Source organism: Falco biarmicus, chromosome Z, assembly GCF_023638135.1.
Source record: "Falco biarmicus isolate bFalBia1 chromosome Z, bFalBia1.pri, whole genome shotgun sequence".
Lineage (NCBI taxonomy): Eukaryota > Metazoa > Chordata > Aves > Falconiformes > Falconidae > Falco > Falco biarmicus.
The window spans coordinates 38,304,151-38,326,085 of record NC_079311.1 but is presented as its reverse complement, the minus strand read 5'-3'; the positions used below and the strand labels follow the sequence as shown (position 1 = coordinate 38,326,085).

General features: G+C 41.0%; 1 protein-coding gene across 2 annotated transcripts; it reads left to right on the top strand.

The window, feature by feature from the left end:
• The first annotated feature begins 4,155 nt into the window (after window positions 1–4,155).
• NXNL2 (nucleoredoxin like 2) lies at window positions 4,156–12,448 on the top strand. Of its 2 annotated transcripts, XR_008819621.1 has the most exons (3): window positions 4,156–4,624; window positions 11,852–12,107; window positions 12,212–12,448. XR_008819621.1 is itself a non-coding variant. In XM_056325615.1 (2 exons), exons 1-2 carry the CDS (start codon window positions 4,323–4,325, stop codon window positions 12,018–12,020), a joined length of 471 nt encoding a protein of 156 aa, XP_056181590.1. In that variant the 5' UTR covers window positions 4,156–4,322; the 3' UTR covers window positions 12,021–12,448. The 2 variants fall into 2 exon arrangements, 1 of the variants encoding a protein (XP_056181590.1); XM_056325615.1 differs by having other exon boundaries at window positions 11,852–12,448.
• The last annotated feature ends 9,487 nt before the right edge of the window (window positions 12,449–21,935 follow it).

Sequence of the window (21,935 nt, the reverse complement as noted above, 5' to 3'; positions counted from 1 at the left end):
TAATGATTAAGTTGAACACCAGTCCAACAAGCCCTTATCCAGGTACCACTCTTTGAGTAGATTTAATCAGCTTTTGCCTTATGGCTTCACTGGATGTGTATATGACTTGTCAATTTCATTTGTGTTATACAGATACGCTGTTTCTACAGACAACTTAAACACAAGGTTTCAATCTGTTTATAATTCTTAATACCTTTTCACTTAAAAATCCAGCATCAGGCGTATACCACAAGTTATAAAAGACTGCTTATTGCAAGTGCTTACTGGACCAAATACTTTATTACCTGGAACAGTGCTGGCTATGGAAAAGATGCACAAAAGGGAGAGTGAAGTTCATTAAAGGACCTGCACAGGCTTTCAGAACCTTCTCCTAATTTAACTTGTATATAGCCCATAGACACAACAGCTCTGCCACCAGAGGTGTATGGAATTACTCTGCCTGGAGTGTGTATTACATAGGAGTTAGCAAGTTTGAACATTTTTCACTTCCATTTCATCTCATCTGTGTCTTTTTTTCCAGCATGCTGCCCTACTCATTGAAAACATGACTTTATTGATGCAAGTTCTTAATATATTTTTTTTTAAATTCTCATCTGCTTCTCAAAACCTTGATATGTAATTAATTTCCATGTTAACTGAAGCAAAAAACACAAGGGAAGTAGGATCATCTTTGCAACATGAGCACAAATAAACTGGAAATCTTGCTTTTAGGTTAAAAGACAGAACTAAATATTGGTTTATCAAAATAATATAGTAAATTGAATAATAAAATGCTTGTTTTCTAGCAAAATCAGAAATGCAGTGTTTTGTGGGTGAGAATTTTTTATCTCAATTATTTTACACTGGAATTTCCCACGGGTTTACACTAGATGAGCATTGTTCATGAGCTTTCTGATAGCGTCATCTCATAGCTAATACACTCCCTTGAGAAAGGACCACAGGTTCTGTATAAGAAGCTCCATTATTATCAGTCCAAGTGGAGATTTAGGAATGGAATAAATCACAATAGCATTAACAACTTTAATGAGAATAGTCCTAGAACACATTTGTCGCCAAAACAGGCTTTAGCCTCCTTAAATCATAAAGCAAAACTTTTCATATTGGTCCATGCTGGTGTCATGGAGAACTGTCTTTGTAGTCAAATCCAAGGCAGGTGCAAGATAAGACTTTCCACGATACGCAGCATTTTCAGTGAATCTGTGATGTCCTGGCAGAGTTGACCACCTCAAGCTTCCCAAGGAATGTATCTGGTTTCTCATGCTTAGTAGGCATTCCTTAAATAGTTTCAAGAACTTTAATATCACTGTCATTGGGACATGATCTGGAGCACATCAGCCAACAGTTTATAGTTCTCTTTTTAAGCTAGTATGTGTGCCTGTGCCTGCTTTATGCATAGATAGGGTGTGGCTCAAGCCACAAAAGACTGTAGTATTCTGCACATGTTTTAAATTTTTATCCTGTCTTTGGTTGTTTGTGTGCTTAGGGAAGGAGAAAGCATACCCAAACTAAAAAAATTTGCAGAAGGTAGTGCAGTTATGTTCTCATATACAAGATCATGCTTTTTTACCAGCTACAGGCATTACCAGAGGTAAAAAAGTGGGGTTTCCTTTGCACAGAGACAGGCTTTCAGCAAGTTACATGCAGTGGAAGCAGCTGAGCACTGTACTAGTTACAGCTATACTCCCTGTCAGCTTGGACTCCCCTCTGCTGGTTACATTTGTCAACAAGCTTAGTACAGACAACTGTAAGCTCAAACCCTGTGCACATTGTAACCCCAGCTCTTTCTCCCTGTGGAGCTGAGGTAGCTGAGAACTTCCCCCTGCATGCCCAGAGGCCTCGAAGACAATGTCAGCGTGTTCTTTTCTCATAGAATAGCACCGTATCTGGCTACCCAGCTTTCTAAAACTGTTTGAGCTGGGATGGTTGCAAGTCCCTTGGGTCATTGTTTCGCTCATAATATTTGAGAAAATATGCTTTCACTGGCTGAAGGAGAAGTTGGTAAGAATATCAGTGATGAACCTATGGTAGCCTGAACTTACATGGATTTTTTTTTTCCATTTTCCTGTGACTCTACATGCTCCAAAGGTTCCAACTTCATCCTGTTCCACAAGTGGTCCCACAGAAGCAGACAGAATGGAAAATCAAAGGCTCAGGTGAGCTGAGCTTCCTTTCTGTGCTATTTTAAGAACAGGTAAAATTTCACAGCTCTTGTTGTGTTCTACTTCTGAGATCAGGTGGAAGTCTGAAAGGGGGAACAGTACAAAACAGCTTTCAAAACTTGGAGAAATGATTGATCGGAAATGTGAGAGATGGGAGAATTACATTGTTTAAAATGTCACTTCTACGTTGGAAGCAGATACTTGAATTTGAAGATAACATAGCTGAACAGCCCACAAAAATGGAGAAATACTGCACTTGAATAAAATCCTCTTTCTAAATAGGTAAGCAAATTTTCCTCAGTAAAATAGAACAGTAATTACAAATTAGATCTACTAGGATATAAATAAAAAGCCCTGATTTGTAAAGATTAATTTGCATATAAAGAAATCTCTTAGAAAACAATAATGGCTGAACCCTTGCTTTTTAAAAGATGTGTGAGCTTTTGCCAAGAAGCAAGCAGTCTTTCAATTAGCAGTAAATCTGCATAATAAAATGATAAAGGGGTAAGAGACAGGGCAGGTTGAACGCATTGCCCAAATCAAACTGATCCTATGACCAGGCAAGCAGTTTTGATGAAGCTTACTGAAGAAAATGTTGCTGTGTTACCTCTCTGGTACTGTTTCGGGGCTTTTTCTCATATGGTAACATTTTTGAAATGATACCTTGTTTCTTTCACTCAGGACACAAAGTAGCAGTAGATAACCAAAAAATTTGGGTCAACTGGATGGAAGGAAAAAAACATTCCGCAAAGATCTTGAAAAGAAAGGTATGTGTGTGAGAGAAGACCTGTACTCAGTTTATCCCTCTGCAAAATCAAATTTGATTTTTTTTTTTACTTTGAAATCAAATTTGAACTTTTGAGCTTTTGAAGTATTGCAGTTCTTACAATGCATGCCCCATGATCAGTGGGTGGTCAGATGTAGAAACTGGATTTATTTCACTATGAGCTTAGTTGCAATTTACCTAACCCAGCACTCATCTTGATTAACGTTAGTTCCATTCTAGTGTTCAGTATTTGAATTATGTTATATACTAGTCACAACTCTGTCTTTTCCAAAAGTAAAATTAACAGATTTTTGAGGGGCGGCATCTTAAATCTTAAAAAAAAAAAAAAAAAAAAAAAAAAAAAAAAGAGCCAACCAAACCATTAAAGCCTAGAACACATCTGGACATACAGTTCTAATGTGGAATATTTTCTGTGGTAGCTCCATAATTAGACACTTGACATATCCTCTATAATCACTACAATTTGTTGTGGGGGATATTGATTTTTTTTGTTTCAGTGTTTATTAATTGGGTAGTGTGCAATTAATGACAATGAGGTAACGTACCAGGTGTGTTTGTCATCCTATCATGACCGTTTATGCAAACTGTGATTTCAGTCTCCCACTACCAAATCATCTTTCATTTCCTTTTTGCAGGTTGCTTTAAGCAGAAGAGAGATGGTATGTTTGTCATACAATGCTGTTTGTATTAGTTTCTAACTCGGTATCAGCTGGAGGAAAAAAAAAAGAAAGCATTTTTCAACCCAAACACATAATAAATGCACTGGAATAAAATGGGAATTCCCCCTCTGACGGACAGAGAACAACCCGCCCCTTTTATGACCAAGATGCAGTGATTTTCTACGCTAGACAAAAGATTCGGTGTATGTCCTGCACGTCCGAGCAAAGAAGAGCTCGGGGCCGCGGCTGGCCAAGCGTGCAGCCGCCCCCCGCCTGGCGGGGCCGGGGCGCAGGGCGGGACCCCCGCGGACGTTCCGCTCGGCCGCGGGGCGCGCTGCGGCGGGGCCGGGGCGGCGCCGGGGGCCCGTGATCACCGTCCCGGCCGCCAGCACCGCCCGCACCGCTGCCCCCGCGGCCGCCGGCGCCTCCAGGGAATCCGCCCGGCTCCGGCGGGGGGTCGGGCGCCGCGCCGGCCTTTGGGTCCGTCACCCGACGGCACCGGGGCGGGGGGCGGGGACCCACGTCCGGAGGCCGTGGCCGTGGGCGAGCGCCGCTGTCAGTGGGCGGCGGGCGGAGCCGGGCGGGTGTGAGGGTGGCGGCGGGCGGAGGGGGCGCGCTCAGCCCGGAGGCGCGGGGCCGCCCCGGCTCGCAGCCCCCGGTGCCGCCCTGCGCCCCGCCGAGCCCCGCCGCACCCCGCGGGGGCGGGCCGGCGGCAGCATGGTGGATGTGTTCAGCGGGCGGCTCCTGATCAGCAAGGACGGCCGCAGCGTGGACCCCGAGGAGGCCCTGCAGAACAAGGTCGTGGGCTTGTACTTCTCGGCCGGCTGGTGCTCGCCGTGCCGCGACTTCACCCCCGTCCTCTGCGACTTCTACACGGAGTTGCTGGAGGAGACCCAGCCCCCCGCCCCCTTCGAGGTCGTCTTCATCTCCTCCGACCACAGCGCCGAGGAGATGGCGGGCTACATGCACGCCATGCACGGCGACTGGCTGGCGCTGCCCTATCACGACCCCTACAAGCAGTAAGTACCGGCGCCCCCCAACCCACCCCACCGCCCCCGGCCGGGGTCCCCCGCCCCCCGCCGCGGTCCCTGCCGGCGCTGCCCCCCGCAGGGCGGGGCGGGCAGGGGTACGGGTGGCTGGGCGGCAGCGCCGTGTGGCCGCGGAGCCCCCGGCAGCACCGGCTGCCCGTGTGCCCGCGCTGGCATGGAGCTGGCCGCACTTTCTTCACAGAAGTAACCCGGCTCCGGCTTGTTACACCCGTAAACAAGGCGATGAAGGAAAACTAGTGTTCCGGACTTAATGTAGCATTGAAAAGGTCTTTGAAGAAGTGCTTATAAAGACTCCGAGTATTAGAAAAATGAGTCAAAAATCAACTAATGGCAAACGAGGATCAAGCAATTGTTTTTCGGCAATAGTTGTTATTAAGGTTGCTCTGAGTCCTCTAGCTTATTAATGCTCTGGGGGAAAAAAAGGCAAATGAAGAAGCAGTAAAACTCATAGCTGAACAACGTAGAGGACAGCAGAGCAAATTATGAAGAATTTCAGACAGATGCAGGTAAGGTGAAAAAGAAATGTAGTAACAGCTGGAGTTTAGCTGTGGCAAATGCACATGGTAACTGGGGTGTAAAGTTATTGTGCTGATAGGTTTCTACAGGGGCATTCCTGTAGGGAGCTTGCTCAGCAAAACAGCAAAAGGAAAGAGTGCGACCATGTATAAATAACAGTGTGAAGGATACTACGAAGAACAGTTTCGATGACCTTAGTCAAGAGTGCAGGCTCATTTGGACAACTGTCAGAAATACAATTTAGCTCATACCCGGAAGTATAGATTTGGATTACAGGGACATAGGTAAGATATTTAGGGCCACTGAAATGCCTGTAACTGGACACTTAAAATACCTGTAAATACTGGTAAAGGGATTTCCTCCCCCACCCCCACACCCTCCCCCCCGTTTAAATAACGTAGAAGTAGATTGTGGAAAACATTGTTACAGTTGTCATCAAAGTCAAGGGGTTAGTGTGACTTTTAAACGTAGACTGGGTAATTAAACTCACAAGAAGATTTATTCTCCTGACAAAGAACTCTATTCTAGAGTTTCTCATAACTTCTAGCATTCATTTAACTTCAGATCCATCCCTGTCTGCTACCCAGGATAGAGCTGCGTAACACCCTAGCTACTTAGTGCGGAACAGGTTTACTAATCGTGTTTTGTCATTGCACTTTGGCAACCTCAAGAGCTAACATCGTGAAGCCAGGAACTGTTTCATTCTTCCTTCACCCACTCCTGGATGTCAGCAACCAATTAACGTTAGACCTTTTTAATGGAAGTTTCCATTGACTTGAAAACAGATTGAAATAGCAATGCTGTTTTCCATAGTTATCCAAAGGCTCCCCAGGCAGTAGCTGTATTTGGTATTTACTAGTCCTAATAGAATTCAGGCAAATTCCCTGACAGAAATGTAGCACTTGAAGTTGCTGCATCCAGCAAGCTGCTCAGCATAGACCATGGGAATGCGCTTACAGCTTCAGCCTTTGTGGATTAGGGGTCTATTTCTGTTCTTGCCCAGGTCATGTGGAATGGAGGTACAGAGACAGTTTAATTGGCTTTTCTCTGGCAGTCCATAACACCCTTCAGATTCCTGTAGAAAAACGTGGCTTGTCAGGTCACAGCTGCGAGATCATAGCATTTGAAGTGGCTTATTGGAGAATGAAGTGCATGTTTTTGCATGACAATGTTTTTGAAGTTGTGCTTCTTGCATGTAACTGTAAAGGGCTGTGTGGAGATGTTCACAGTGCTTAAGCTGAATTAACTGGTAGTTTGGCTTCAGGGGTACTAGTGAATCACTGTAGACTTAGAGCAGATGGGTGTGTGTTCACTAAACCAAACTATAATTCTGGCTAGATACTAGTTCTAAGTAAGAATACAATTTTTAAATCTACTAACAACAAGTAGTAATTTGATTATTAATATTTGTTAACATTCACATATTTGTTAACACTTATTATTCAATAATATTTTTAAAGTTCCATTGTAAATAATTGAAATTGGTTGCTCTTTTGTGGACTGTGTAAAGAAGGCATTTCAATATCTTGAGTGAAGTTAAAATACTCTAGCTGGTGCCTTCAGTGTTTAAGATACGTAATTGCAGCATAAACTGAAGTCTCTTCTAGGTGCAATAGAGCCAATTTTAAATCTGCAATTGGAAACACATTTCACACGTGGTAGCACTGAGTTTCTTGGGGGCGAATTTTGTTTTAATAAGAAATAGCCTTGCACATACCTGAAAAGAAGCAAAATAATGAATTCTGAGCAGGGTTGCAAGACTGTTCTATGCTGTCAGTCCTGACTATTTCCCTGAGGCGGGACTATACCATAACTTGATGTAGTTTGTGGCATGACTAAGAGGAAATACTGCTCTGATGCCTTGACTGTAACGATTTTTTTTTGGTTTGGTTTGGTTTGGTTTTTTGCCGCCTGAGACACGGGCTTTTGATCCTTGCAGGGGTGTGTGAAGACACTCTAGTAGGAAGTGAGCACTAGGAGGAGAAAGGGAATAGTAAAGAGGAATAACAGGGATGGGCAGGGGTGGGACACAACCTGTCAACAACAAATGCTACTAAGTGGGAATTGATTTTTTAATTATTGTGGTTTAACCCTGGCCATTGACTTAAGCACCATGCAGCTGCTTGCTCACTCCCCCCACAGTGAGATGTGGGGGAGAGAATCAGAAGAGTAACAGTGAGAAAACTCGAGGGCTGAGATAAAGACAGTTTTAGGTAAAGCAAAAGCTGTGCATGCAAGCAAAGCAAAACAAGGAATAAATTCACTACTCCCCATCGGCAGGCTGGTGTTCAGCCATGTCCAGGGAAGCAGGGCTCCAGCACACGTAAATGTTACTTGGGAATACAAATGCCATAATGCCGAAGGTGTCCCCTGCTTCCTTCTCCCAGCTTATATACCCAGGATGATGTTCAGTGTCATGGAATGTCCCTTTGGCTAGCTTGGGTCACCTGTCCTGACTGTGTCCCCTCCCATTTTCCTGCCCCTCCAGCCCTCTCACTGGCAGAGCCTGAGAAACTGAAAAGTCTTGACTCAGTATAGACATGACCCAGCAACAACCAGAACCATCCATGTGCCATCAGCATTGCTCTCACACAAAATCCAAACCACAGCACCGCACCAGCTACTGAGAAGAAAATTAATTGTTATCCCAGCTGAAACCAGGACAGTTATGATACACAAAGACATACTCCCGTGTTTATACAGAGCCCTGCTGTGAAGGGCATATACTGTGAAATTCTTTGTGTGGTGCCCAGCATATGCTAGTAGCTCTTGCAGGCTGCCAGATAGGCAGATTTACTGAGTCCATGTCCTGTACACCTCAGTGAAAATTAGGATCACAAAGAATTCCTGAAAAAGGAAAATGAAAGGGGTATGCTTACATTTTATATTAGGATGTTTTAGGTGTGAGGGTAGATTGGCACCTACAGGGATGGGGGGCATAAATAAGGAAGGCAGCAGAAGAGGGAAGGTATCTGAGCAGTTAAGAGCTATTGCGTGTTCTTAGTCTTTTTAGGCTGCTGTTCCAAAATCTGAACAGACACTTCAAAATTGTCCATATGATGTGCTTGTCTATGTGCCTAACAGTAATGCAGAAGTTCACAGCTAAAAGCAAATAGACGTACAGCTGTGCAGTACAGGGTATACTGCTAGAAGCACATTAGCAGGGTGTCCATCACTTTCAAGTGAAAGCACTTCCAAGTAAAGCTGTTAAAATTAAAATATTCCCAGGTATCACAATACCCATGTGTATAAAATTATCATTTATATTCTCAATATGATATTAACTTTGCCCTGTGTTGTCTATGTCTCAAAAATGCTCTTATGTATAGATTTTAAACTGCTGTATAAAATCCCTGTGTTGTGAGCTAGTCCTGGTAGGCAGCCAAGCCCCACCCAGCTGCCAGGTATTCAGCAGTTTCCAGGACAGCAGAACTTTGTCATGGACAACAGTTGCTTGAGGACAAATGCCGCGACTCCAAAGGTTGGACCATTCCTCCTCCTTTCTTCAGCTTTTATTGCAGAGCATGATGTGATATGGTACGGAATATTCCTTTCCTCAGTTGAGATCAGCTGTGCCCCCTCTCAGCTGCTTGTGCTTCCTCTGGTGGTGTGGGGTGAGAAGCAGAAAACATCCTTGTGCTGGGTAAGCATTGGTCAGCAACAGCTAAAACATCGATGTGTTACCAACACTGTTTTGGTAACAAACCTAAAACACAACACCATGCAAGCTGCTATGATGAAAATTAACTCCATCCTAGCCAATGCCTGTCCTACCTGGTAATATAAAATCTGTGCTCTCACAAACTTTGGTCCAGCCTTCTCATAAAAATCGAAAGACCTAACAGATGCAATGACTTCCAGTTTGCCTCAATCTTAATTTCATCTTTTTGGTATTTCATATGCAAGTGAAGGTTGCCCTCCCATATTCTGACCTGCATGGCCAAGGTCTGATACCTCAAAGGATTTGGCTAAAAGATTCCTTGTGTCTGTTGAAAGGTTAGTCATTCAGTCTTCCCTAGCTATCTTTTATCATAGCTTCCTCTTCTGCTTTGTCTATTTGGGTCTTAGATTTTTCTAGTTGGTAAGACACTGCATGTACTGTTAGACTTACCTGGGAGTAGCTAGGCAACTGATATTTTAAGAATGTCATTAGTTACATCTCTGTGTTTTACTGTAAGAAATTGAGTTTGTCGTTGTAGCATGTGATGTTTCATACATGATTTCATAGTTTGTGTGGGTGAGCCACAGGATTTGAGATCCCTGCAGGACAGAATGATCTTAAAAGTTTTTTGTTTGCACCTGTACACACATACATAGTGATTAAGAAGCATTGTCTGCAGAACTGTTCCTGAGGCTTCTGCAGGTCCATTCTTTTTACAAGTTGCACATGAACGTAAACAAAAATCTGCATGCTTCAGTCTGGTTTGATGCAAGCAACCTTCAGCCCAGAAGCTGTCTGAACAAGATGCCATGCTGGAATGGATAAGATATACGCATTCCCTTAGGAAAGCAAAGTGTTACGTTTCCAGTCTCCATAGCAAATTGCCTTCAGTTTCTTACTGTTCTGTCTCTGATTACCACAATTGTGTTCGGCATCTTAAGCTATTTTATTGTCCACTGAACCAGTGAAATGCATCTTCCATCCATCTTGTGTGTCATACAAGTGGTATAAGGTGATAGTCTTTTATGTGAACTTGCTTTGAAACGTTTTTTTCTCCTATTTTAGCAGACTTTGGAAAGGTCTATGGGACTTCTTGTTTGCTTGCTTTTATTTCAGAATTTACTGAGAAAGTAAACCTGTTGCTATATTATTGCTGCTTCTGTAGTATTTTCTGCATTGTTGCTAAGCCAATGTAGTGGCAGAGCAATATCCTTCACCTGTTAAAAATATCCTTCACATTGAGGAAAAATATAGAAGAAAAGATGTAATTCAGGAATGCCTTGTCTAGGCCAGTATTTCATGTAAGTCTTATTTTCTGTATTTTTAAGACTCATCCTCTTTTCCAGGAAATAATAGAGAATATCTATGTATTAATATCTTTTATTTTTTTAACAGTATCTACAAATCTTCTTTTCTACTTAGTCATAATTATTTGTCATTTGAACCTCACACAGCAGATGTTCTTGCTTGCAGTGATGATACTCAGGCATTACATTTCCATTTAGTGTGTTAAGTTTTTAGAGTGATGTTATTAATGTTTTGGAAGTTGGCAGTTCCATTGTTGCTTGTTGTGTCTCTATCCTCTGATTCTTCTAAAGGTGCTTAGTTTCTGCTCACTTTGATATAAGGCAATGCAGGGAGGTAATTTGCCATACAACAGATTACCTTTGGTTTTGGGGAGGTTGTTATTTTTAGCTGATCTGTTGCAGTCCTCTTAACCTGTTTCTTATATTCCTTCTGAAACATGTGACCTCTTCCTCAAACCCGATTACATTTTTCAGGGATTTGGTTTTTTTTAGACTGCACAACTTGTATCTTAGGTGTAGATTTTATGTTCCTTACTTTTCCAGTTAGATATCAGCATGTGTGTCACCATAGCTTGTATTCCTACCACTAAAATTGCGCAATATAATTTGTAAGAATGATGTGCTAGCAGATATTTTCTTTCACTTCTGCCTTCCAAAATGAACATTAAAATTCACTAGCATCTATATTGTTTCATTCATGGCACTCTAATGGGAACATCTAGTACAATGAATGGATGTGCCGAGGATGACCTATGAATAGTGTGTTGTGGTAGGAGGTAGGGTAGTAGTTTTCCTACCCTTTAGCTTAGTTTGAAAAGCGTGGGGAAACACCCCAGTGTGATTCTGACTTTGTGACCATCAGTCTACCCATTTCTCTGCCTGCTTATTTGTATTCAACAAATGTTTTCCTTTCGTCTTTGGACATTTAGTGCTAACATTCTTTATCTGCATTTCTTTCTGAGTTGGAGCTGGGGCAGTGAACTGATTCTGTACTTCCTGGAAACACTCGAGGGTTCTCCTGTTGAGCAGCACTCTCAACAAATAAATCTGGTTTTATCTGATGTCCGTTGAGATGTTCAGTGAGCTCAGAGCTCACTGACTGTCTTTTAATTACCTCTGTTGCGAATTAATAAAATTCATGCCAAAAAGTTGTTGACAGTGCTAGTGATTAAGTCTTAGTCTCAAAACTGTTTTTTCTGGCTTATTTGTGTCTGCAGTTTTCTTTCTCATTCGCACTGAAACTGCTGGTTACCTACTCATTGGTTGTTTGAGTACATGCTGATTTCATTCATGGAAGATCACTGTGTGGCTTTTTAATTTTTAATTGTATTTTAATTATGTTTTTTTAAGTAGGCTGTTTTAAGACAGAGTTATTTGTGAACTGTCTGGATTTTTTCACGCTTCCCTTCAATAGTCTCTGAGAGTCAGTCTCTGCTCATGTGGAGACTACAGGCAGCAGTGACGAGTAGTTACAGAAGGGTGCTGCCATTCTCTGAACTACCTGAGTGATGTTTCACCATGTAAACTTCCACTGCAGCCGTGTTCATCTCCCTACAGTAGCCAGTGCTCTGCCTCAAGCTCTGAGGAAGCCCAAGCACTCATCGCTTCTGCTCTCACATGCATACTGACCAGAGTACCCTTGATGAGAGACTAGGAGTTTTCTTAAAATTCTCCCTAATGCTGTGTTTTATTTTTCATTTTTTTTCCCCTCAGTGATCTGAAGAAGAAATACAACATAACAGCAATTCCTAAACTGGTGATTGTGAAACAAACTGGAGAAGTCATTACTGACAAGGGAAGAAAACAGATCAGAGACAAAGGGCTATCCTGTTTTCGGAACTGGCTTGAGGGTGCAGATATCTTTCAGAATTTTTCTAGCTAAAAAGTTGGCAGATGAAAGTAAGACAAGGTATCATGGAAAACCCTGTAGAACTTTGAAAAGGTTGTTGCCTTGTTCAGAACTGGAAGGGTAAGGCTTGTTTCTTTGCTTGTAAACAAATCTTGTTTTCAATTTGAAGATTAGCTGTTCCAGAAGTCAAAAATGCAATTGTTTTATTTATTGTATTGTTCTAGGTACCTTATTCAATATGAACCAAAGCATTCCTGATAATGCTGAATTACTTCAGGAGGATAGGCTATTTTAGACAGTAATAATGGAGCACTGTGAAATCTATGCAGACACTTTGCAAAATCTGTACAGTAACAATTATATATATGCACAAACATTTTTTTAGACAGTTTTTTGTGGTGATTAGCACATTTTATTAAGAAAAGGAAACTGTTTGCTTTAATAAATAATTTTATGAAGTATATGTGTCTAATGTGTCTTCCTTATCTGTCTTCAGCTAATCAGAAAATGTCATGATTTTTAAATAGGACACATTTGTTTGTCAGTACTGAAGAAATACTTTTCTTCATTTGTATTTTACTTTGTGTGGGATATACTTAAGTTCTGCTGAGTTTTCCTTACTCCTCAATTTTTAATCTTGGCATTGTATACTAGGTTGTTATCTCCCAAGTTAGCATCATGTCAAGTCTAAGAAGAAAGCATTTCCCATTTCCTCCTTTTGCCAAGTGCGTAGAATTAAACATAAAAAATTATACGAACTCTCTACAATGAGTGCTCATGTTACATCTAAAGTAGAGTCTGATGTGCTTGTATTCTCCATCAGCTGTTGCATTTAGATTTGATAGCCGATCTTCACAACTGGGGCCCAGCCAAACATGCATGCAGCTGGTGAGCTAAAGAAATGCTTCCTGTGCAAGCCAAGAGTTTGTTGATTAGAATTTAAAGACTTCAACAGAATTGTTACTTGTCCAGTTACTAGCACTTCACATCACTAATGCTTCAAGTCCAGACTACTCAAGTATTACAAGTCTTGCCCAATAAAGATACAGTTAAAACTGATACACGTTAACTTTACAGTTCTCTTGCTATGTTGACGCTTCCTCTCGGTTCTAATGTTAATAGTGTTTTCCCGAAGATGGTGACTTGCCTGCAACTGGGCTGTGTGCTGCTGATCACAACCCTCTGGGCTCCATCTGTTCAGCCAGGTGGGAGTGGCATTTGCTTTTTCCAAGCCTTAGGAACCTCTCACAACGGACACGACCTGACAATGACATCAGCCAGCTCCCTCAGCACTCATGGGTGCAACCCATCAAGCCCCATGGACTTACATATGTTCAAGTTGGTTAAGTATTTCCTGCTCTAGTGGTCCTCTTCTGAGATTAATTCTTCCTTGCTTCCTTTCCTCTCAGGGGTCACAGATATCAGAAGGTTGATCATACAGTATGTGCTACAGGAGTACTTGTGTGGTTCTGCCTGCTAATTGTGGCCTGTAGACTTTTGACTGGCTCCTGAGCAGCCCCGAGGCAGAGCGTCGTGCACTCCAGTTGCTCTGCTTGCTCGTGAATAGCAAAACCCCCTCCTTGCTTTCACAGCCCATGCTTGCTGAAGAGCCTGTATCCACCCATTGTGGTACTCCAGTCGGGTGAGCTGTCCCACTGTCTTTCTGTCTTTGTGAACCCCAGGAGGTCACAGCCCTGTCATTGCACACAGACTTCTGACTCCCCCGGCCTGTCTCCTGTGCTGTGTGTGTTAGTGTAGAGACATTTCAGTAAGGCACCCAAGCATGCTGATTTCCCAAAACAGCAGAACATGGCTGTTCTGCAGGCACTTCTTTGCATGCCTGTGCTTGAAGGGATTCCACTTCAGCCTTCTTCTGTTGATTGCTGTGTCCCTTCTGAAGTCACTGGCTTACTGTCCCCATCCACAATCATCTCATTTGTTGAGGAACCTTTGCCTGACCGTGAGATAACTCAGCAAGGAAGGCCTGAAATTAGTGTGTATGGATAATTTTATTATTTAATAACACAACTGTGTCATTCTTTTTTAATAGAGGGGAAAATTTTTTTTCCCTGAACAGAGAGTGTGTGTGTGGGGCCAGGGTGGGGAATATGTGTAAAAGAAGTCACATACTCCTCACAGTATGTCAAAAAGCAAGTACTCCAAAGAAACTGATTTCAAAAAGAAAAATATTAGACCTAGGAAGTGTTCAGCAGAGTTGCAAGTCAGAGCATCTTATAGCTGGTCTTAAAATGACATCTGGGGACAATGCAGAGAATTTCTGATCTTCACCATCTAACCATATAAATCATGATCAGGTTTTTTGCAATGAGTCCTAAGCTCCCTAGTGAATTTTCTGTGCAAGGGATGTGTAGGCATGGCCTGCTGTTCTGGGCCTGGCTAATGGCAAATGTATTTGAAATGGAAGATGAGAAAAGAATAATAAAAGTGCTTTCAAAAGTTTTCGCAAATAATATTACCTGAGTGTGGAATAAATTATATAGCAAAAGCACCCACTGTGACCTATTACCACATTCCAGGCATCATTTAGGCCAAGATAGCTTGGACCATTGTTTGTCTATATATATGTATGTGGAAGAACTCAGTATTTTGAATATCCTTTGAAGGTCCTTTGAATAATTGACACACAGAATCAAATTAAAATTCAGCTAGGAAGTTCATAATGATGGAGCAAAGATGTATGCTATACAAAATACATGGTTTGACTTCAGTTAAGGGCTGTTGGTTTTGCACAGCGTTTGGAAGCTCAAAAAATTTGTTTTGCTGTTTAGTGCTAAAACAGTGTATGTTTGACATAGATGAAGTACAGGGTAGTGGAAAGTATTTGCTTATCAGCAGCACCTTGTGAAATTAAAGGAGCAGATCTTAGTGGGACAACCATAAGGTTTGTTATTACTGTGAATGAATATCCATTGGGAATGAAACTTGCCAGCATACTGGTAGTTGAGTTTACATAATTGTCCCTTTAGCTTTCTTAAATATCTTAAATTCATTAGCAACTTTCTATCCTTCATCTTTAGTCAGTTACCTTGAATATTAATGAATACTAATACTTTTTTTCTGAACAAGGAGGAAAAATGTTTTGGTTTTTTTTAATATAACAAGACAGTAGCATAGTGATATTGATAGGTGCTGCACACTCATAAAGGAATCAATTAAAAACCATCTAAGATTAAGAGGAGTGTCCTTCCTTATTCCATTGGACAAGATATTACTTGTTATTAGTAAATGATTTATGGAGTACTGTCTGTTAAGACTGCTTAAGAACCTACAGAGTTGATTTTTTTTTTTTTTTTGGTAGAATTTGTGGAGAATTATTTTGCAGGGAAAAATGGCAAGGATTGTAAGTTGATACTTTGTGAATTGATCCATACTCTGATTTGTGAGGAGGATGACTACCTGTAGATGAATGCTGCAGACTCTCCTGTGACCACTGAACATATAATTTGTGAAGAGGCAAAGCACAGTGGCAGATTCAGACATGAAATAAATATTATCACCAAAAATGTAACCAACATCATCTGTTAATCTTTTACTTCTGTAACTCTCCATTATGTAGAGCCTTGCTACCCACTAGGCATTCCTTCTTCCTCCTGGAGAGCTGCTGTTTTCAAACTTTAATAGTTCTATTCCCATCCAAAATTGTTAAATAAATAAAATGCTTTTATTAGAATTTTTAAAGGCAAGATTACTTATCCATGCTATGTGTTTTAAAAGGTAGAATAGTTCTATATGCCTAAGGTGCAAAAATTTCAAGGATAATACTTTTCATTGTTGGTCTCTTAAATACAAACCCTTAAGCACCTTCTCTCTGTTGGCATTATAGAAATAGATTAATTTTTAATTATTCATCATTTTTGATTCTTTCTGAGTTAGGGTTACTGCAAGTCTTTCAGTCTTAATCACCAAAGATGTCTGCTTAATGAATAATCTTTACTGCAGGAATATTTTTCTGTTGCAGGTGCGAAACTCTTGGCTTACTCCGAGGTATAATTTCTGTTTGTTTGTCTTCTAATTAGCAAATTATCTGTGCTGTACCAAAATAATTCATATTTCTGTCTCATTTTTCTCTTGCAGTGTCATTCTTGTCAATAGTATTGGTTAAAATATCAAAATCACCATCTGACACTACTGAAAAATAGATACAAAATTACATTCTCTGTGGACAGTTCCCTATGCAGTTTTGAGACCCTCAAACCAGAGACAATTAAATAACTTAAAATGAAGGGATTTGGGGTCAACTTAAGTTTGCTTTCATGTCACTTCAATGGCCACTGGAATTTAAACATGTGCTTATGTGGTTTGCAGAAAAGGGCTCTAAACCAAAACTATCTTTAAAAAATTGCCATCGGCTGTCTACTGTCATTTGAATGCTATTTGGCAGCACCCCTCTTGCCCCACTGCTGCTGCTAATTGGCTTGTGGAAGAACACAAACCAGGCAGAACTGCTCAGTTGGTCTAACATCTTTAAAACTAGTATCACACATGCATCCATGAAAAGTATATTTCAGTCCTTTCCTTATGATCACCAAATAAAAGTTAAGCTTCCCTGTGTATTTAAGTTCTAACAACTGCTCATTATCCATCTGTGGATGAAATAGTAATACTGTCATCTTTTCTGTGTCTTACGGAGTAAAAAGCAGTTCATTGATCTAGCTACAGAATTTCAGGTCATTCTTATTTGTGCTACATTTAGCCGGTAAGGCAATAGTAATAGTCTGTCATTGGATCTAGCCACTAAAAGCTTGAGTAGCCTGAATGCACTTAAAAATGCACTGTTACCTATAAGATTTCCTTTGGGAGCTCTGGGAAGAAAACTGCATCTTATGCCAGAATGTGATGAGACCATGATAAATACACAGAAAACAGCTGTGGTTATCAAAACTCCTCTATGTTCTCTGGGAATAGAAAAATAGAATTTAATGAAGTTTTGTCGCACCTGAACTGTATAATTTTGAGATCTGGGCTGAAGAATAAAGATCTAAAGTGGATACTTGGAAATTTCTTCAAGTGCTGTAATTATTTCTTGAATATGGATTTTTATTATAAACTTAATCTCTCGCTTTGCATCTCAACTGAAAGTACATACAAAATGAAATATCAGTAGCTCTTTTTGCAGTAAAAGGAATAAGTGGACTGCCAGAAGGTGTTCTTCAGAAAACAGCTAACAGTTGATACATACATGACAGCATTTTCCTTTTCATACCATTTCCACCCTGTGCACAATGTGATTTTGCTTTTTGTACAGTTGAATTATTTGTTTAGACCAGACACTGATAAGAGTCAGCTCTTATGTGTTGCCTGTGTAGGGAATATTAATAAATGGGCAACCCTGAATTTTCTAGCGTCAGTTTTCATGAAGATGAACATACAGATGATCACATCCAAACAGATATATTTAAGCCTTCCACCTCAATTTAATTTAAATTTCCCTAGAATAAATTCAATACAATTAATGACTCAAGTGTTAGGAAATGCTGTGATTGTCAGCTGAAGAAGTTGTTATGGAAAGTGTGTTTCTATCCAAAAATCTGAACTTAAGCACAGTGGTAGAGTCCCAAAGAAATACTTCAAATACAAGTCGAAATAATTTAGCACAGGAGTCTTCTCAGACTGTCTGAGTAGGAACTTAGATGTGAGCCATGACAATTCAAATAAATAAATAAACAAAACCCTGCAGGCAGGTTGTGAATAGATACAGGTACTGTCCTGGAAGTATTTGTACTATGCTGATCCAGTAAATGTGCCTACTTAGATTTGTAAGATGTTAATAAATAAATAGATCTTTGGAACGATAAATAGCCATTTTGCATAGTCAGTAGCTAAACTTCCCCAACACTTCTCATTCTAATAAACCAGGTGCATGTACAGGGCATCAAAGAAAACATTTTTTAGAGGTTAGTGTTTTTCTTAGTATAACATGAAGGCACAGTTCCCATGCAAACATAAAATTTACCAGTATTACTATGCTTGGATCAAAATTGTTTTCAAAGGAAATGATTTTACTGAAGTAAGGAGAGTTTTGTCCTGAAATAGGGCTGTTTAGTGTGAATCTGTGCATTGGTAGTAGTTCCAGTTTGGTTTCAAAATGCACCCAGGTTTCTAGCAGGACTGTCTGAGGCCCAGGATTTCCTTAGCAGATAGCCTGCCTGCTTAAACATAGAAAAGGATATTTTTAGTCATGTTTCATTTATGCAGCCACCTACTGCTTGTATTTATGTCTTACTCTGAGATTAAAAACAATATTCTGAGCCTCAAATGTTACCTTGGGACTGCTAATCTTTATTTCATTGTGACTCAAGCTCTTTGCTCCTAGTTCCTCCCAGTATGATATATCATAACACAATGAATGCCATCTCAAAGGCTGAGATGTTTGAAGGGTGCTCTGGAGCTCCAGGTAAGCTGATGCAATGCCAATGCATACACGTTTTGTGACCCAGTACAGTCTGTATACATTGGAGGCGTGCAGCTGTATCTTGTTGGCATCACTGAAGCAAAATTCCATCATCTAAGACTAGATATCTTCTTTCTACAACTTCCTGAAGTTGCTATCATGTGTAGCCCTGTGTGGTGAAGAGAGCAAGTACTGAAGGACAGGCAATGAGAATGAGTTGAGATCTTCATTGTACACTGGTATCCCACTCCTGACTTGCTTATCAGAACTGAAACACACGCTCTGTTCCCTGGTTCCATATTCAGCACTGCAGCTAGTCTGTGGCTGTGCTGCAGCGGGTCTGTGGTTATGAAGAGTGCTGCTTTTACCAATACAGTTAATTAACACCTATCACCAGTATAGTATTCACATAAACAGTACCTCAATTTAGATTTGAAGGTGACACATTGTCACACTCCTCCAAGAGAACAGATGGTTCCTTTCTAAATGGTATCTGTTTTGAAATTTAAAGAACTGCACATTTAAGGTCACACGAGTATATGGAGGATTTTACTGTGCGTGGTGCAGAAAGAGAGATTACATGCAGAGAGCAAGGCAGAACTATCCCACATATGCAAGGAAGAAAGAAGTGAACTGCTTGATGTAGAAGAAACCTTTGGTTTTCTGTTCCGGTTGAGGGAGTAAGTACCAGCTTTGTCTGAATCTTCTTAGCAAATGTCCAAATCCAAGCAACTTTCTAGCAGGTATGTGGAAGCAGGCCTCACTATGCTTAACACTGGGTCAAGGACAGCAGCTTCATGGGTGAGAGATGGAGGAGACGGACACAGAGGTATGTGGAGGTTGTATGGCTGCAGTTTCTGAGTTACAAGGAAGAAGTGGGTACACCTGCTGGAACACAGTCCCCTTTTATACAGATGCAGCTCTGCCTTATCAAGCCCCTTTGCAGAGCTGTTTATATCTGCTGTAAATGTATACAAACCCATATACTGACTTGTTAAGTCAGAGTGTTTATAGAGGGCTGAACTTCTGTCTCTTTGCCTCCTCTCCTATAGTTGTGGAAATAACCTTCTTCTGCCTGACCTGAATCTGCAAAGTAGACTGTGTGTCACACCACAACAGGTTTTTTGTGTAGCAATGCACAAATGCTTAATAGCTCAGACTACTTCTTAGGAATTTATGTTCTGTTGGACTTCAAGCCTGGGAATTTCTGACTGGCTCAACTCCACGCTCTGAACCCAGGCAGAATGCTCCTTGCTCACAAATCAAGCCATGGTTTGTAATCTGCTTACCAGATTTGTTTTAAAAGAGTTGACACACTTGTCCTTTGAAGGAAGGCTACTAGTTTGACGTATTTTCAGTCTTGTCCTAGGACTCTTTTATCTGATGGCCAGATGCCAAAACACAATATGCAATATAAAATGATATGCTAGAAGTATTCAATCTGTTAGACCTTAAAGGAATGAACTTGATGGGACCATCAAGTGCAGTTTGGATATGCCATGGTGTATTCCCAGCTGTATTTGTTGACAAACTGTACTTGTTGACAGATAATTTGTTGCTACACCCCAACTGCACTTAGCATGTTTTTGCAGGGTCCAGAAGTATTCCTGTGGCTTTCAGAAGAGTGGTGTAATTACCATGCCGGATAAAGCCAGGGTGATTACTGAAGTGGAACATGGGAGGGTCTCCTCCACTTAAAATAGTAAGGGAGTGGGTGTTTGAGAGTTACGCAAGCTAGCAAGAGACACAGCCAGCTGCAGCTGCTCCTGGCTGGGATGGAATGGGGAAAGGGGGAACACGTATTAGCCTGGAATTGATGTTAGCTTGGCCAGTTGCCTTCAGGCTGGCATCTGTTGCTGTAGGCCCAATGGCAGCTCAAACTAAGAGCAGGGTGGCAGGTGGGGAAGAGAGGGGGGACCAGTCCTACCTGTCCATTGCCTGTGCTTTCTGTATGGAACAGTAATGCCACGATCCAGCAGCAGAAGTCAAACCTGAATCCCTATCTGAGGGTAACAGAGACAGGTTTCGTCTTTTACTAGGCAAGGTGAAGGAGGATGAAGAATGCAAACTGTATTTGTTACATCCCCTTCTCCCTGCCTTGTGCTACACCTGCGCTGGGATATCCTGTCTGTTCAGCTGCTGTAAGATGTTCACATTCCTCTCCAGATTCTTAATTGTTTTATCTAAGGAAGAAATTCACAGCTCCTGAGGACTCATGAGAAAGGCTATTTTGATCTCACCAGGTGTTATGCAGGGTCAATTAATCTGGGGGTTAGGCCTGGAGCAGTAGTCATCTGCTGGTTGGAAGCATACAACCTTCACATTTCCATGTGCTTCTCCATTTTTGTCATCCATATTTATCACTGAAGCACACTAGATCCTAAACTTTCATGCTAGAAAATCTTCTAGCAGACTTTTTTTTGGTATTAGGTGTAATTTACAATGCATGTAATAAGTGGATTCTCTTTTAAAAGCTAATGTATAAAGTTATATCAGTGAGTTACAATCTCAAAGTTAAGAAGGCAAATGAAGTTCGGAAGTTAAAGTCTGTGAATGTATGTCTGATCAAATATGCAGAACTCTGATTTATATCACCCGGTACCAAGTGATCACTTCAAAAATAGCTCGTCTCAAATCACACAAAAACTAAGCTATCCAACATTCTATTATTGCCTGAAGATAATGCCTCATTTTACTTTTGTAATACTTCAGAAATTTCCTTCAACACTAAGATTTGTGCGATTCTCCTAAATCTGATGCTAAATTGCTGCAAGAAAATTGTTTGTCTGTCTTTCACTTCTGTCTCTGGATGATAAATACTTCAGGAATTTCACTGACCTGGTGCCCTACAAGGTGATGGTCTGTCCCCACAGCAAATACTTCAAGTGGGTTCTTGGCCTCCTAGTTTGCCATAGCAGGAAATCTGTTGCTGTGGGCAAAACAAAAGCAAATATGAAACAGCACTTCTATTTAAAAGGAATTTAACATTTAATCTTTTTTATTCCTTCCCTTCTTTTGTTCCTAGTTCAGAGCGTGAGATAACACATTATTAGTTACAGGCATGTCTGGAACTGCTGACAGTGCACAGGCGGTTAGTTCATCGCCACACCGTCTCAGGCGGATGAAAGTCTCCAGAGAAAAATGAAATGACATTCGTAAGTCATCCCTGGAATGCACAAATGTTCATATGAGACTAGACAGATTCTTGAAGAGAAATTCTCTCCTATGCTAGAACAGGGTCCATTACCCATTTAAATTAAATTTAATTCTGAAAAGAGAATTTAAGTGGGATTTAAAGTCAAGGATGACTTTTAGCACAGCAGTGACATTTATCTTTCTCTCCTGGCACTATCTCACCACAGCTGTGACACTGATCTCTGCAGACACTGTTTTCATGGTTTACACCCAGTTACTGGTTGAGAACATGGCCAGAAATTACATCAACATTAACCATAATTTTAGAGGAAAGTGCAATGTAAAGTAGCTCCCATTATGTACCCAAGTAACTATTACTCTCTGTGTAAAGTGTACAAGTC

Bases quoted from the DNA above. Each gene is read 5' to 3' on its own strand.
- NXNL2 (XM_056325615.1), top strand. From the start codon at position 4,323: ATGGTGGATGTGTTCAGCGGGCGGCTCCTGATCAGCAAGGACGGCCGC. The intron at 4,625-11,851 runs GTAAGTACCGGC...TTTTCCCCTCAG, and splicing joins TATCACGACCCCTACAAGCA to TGATCTGAAGAAGAAATACA.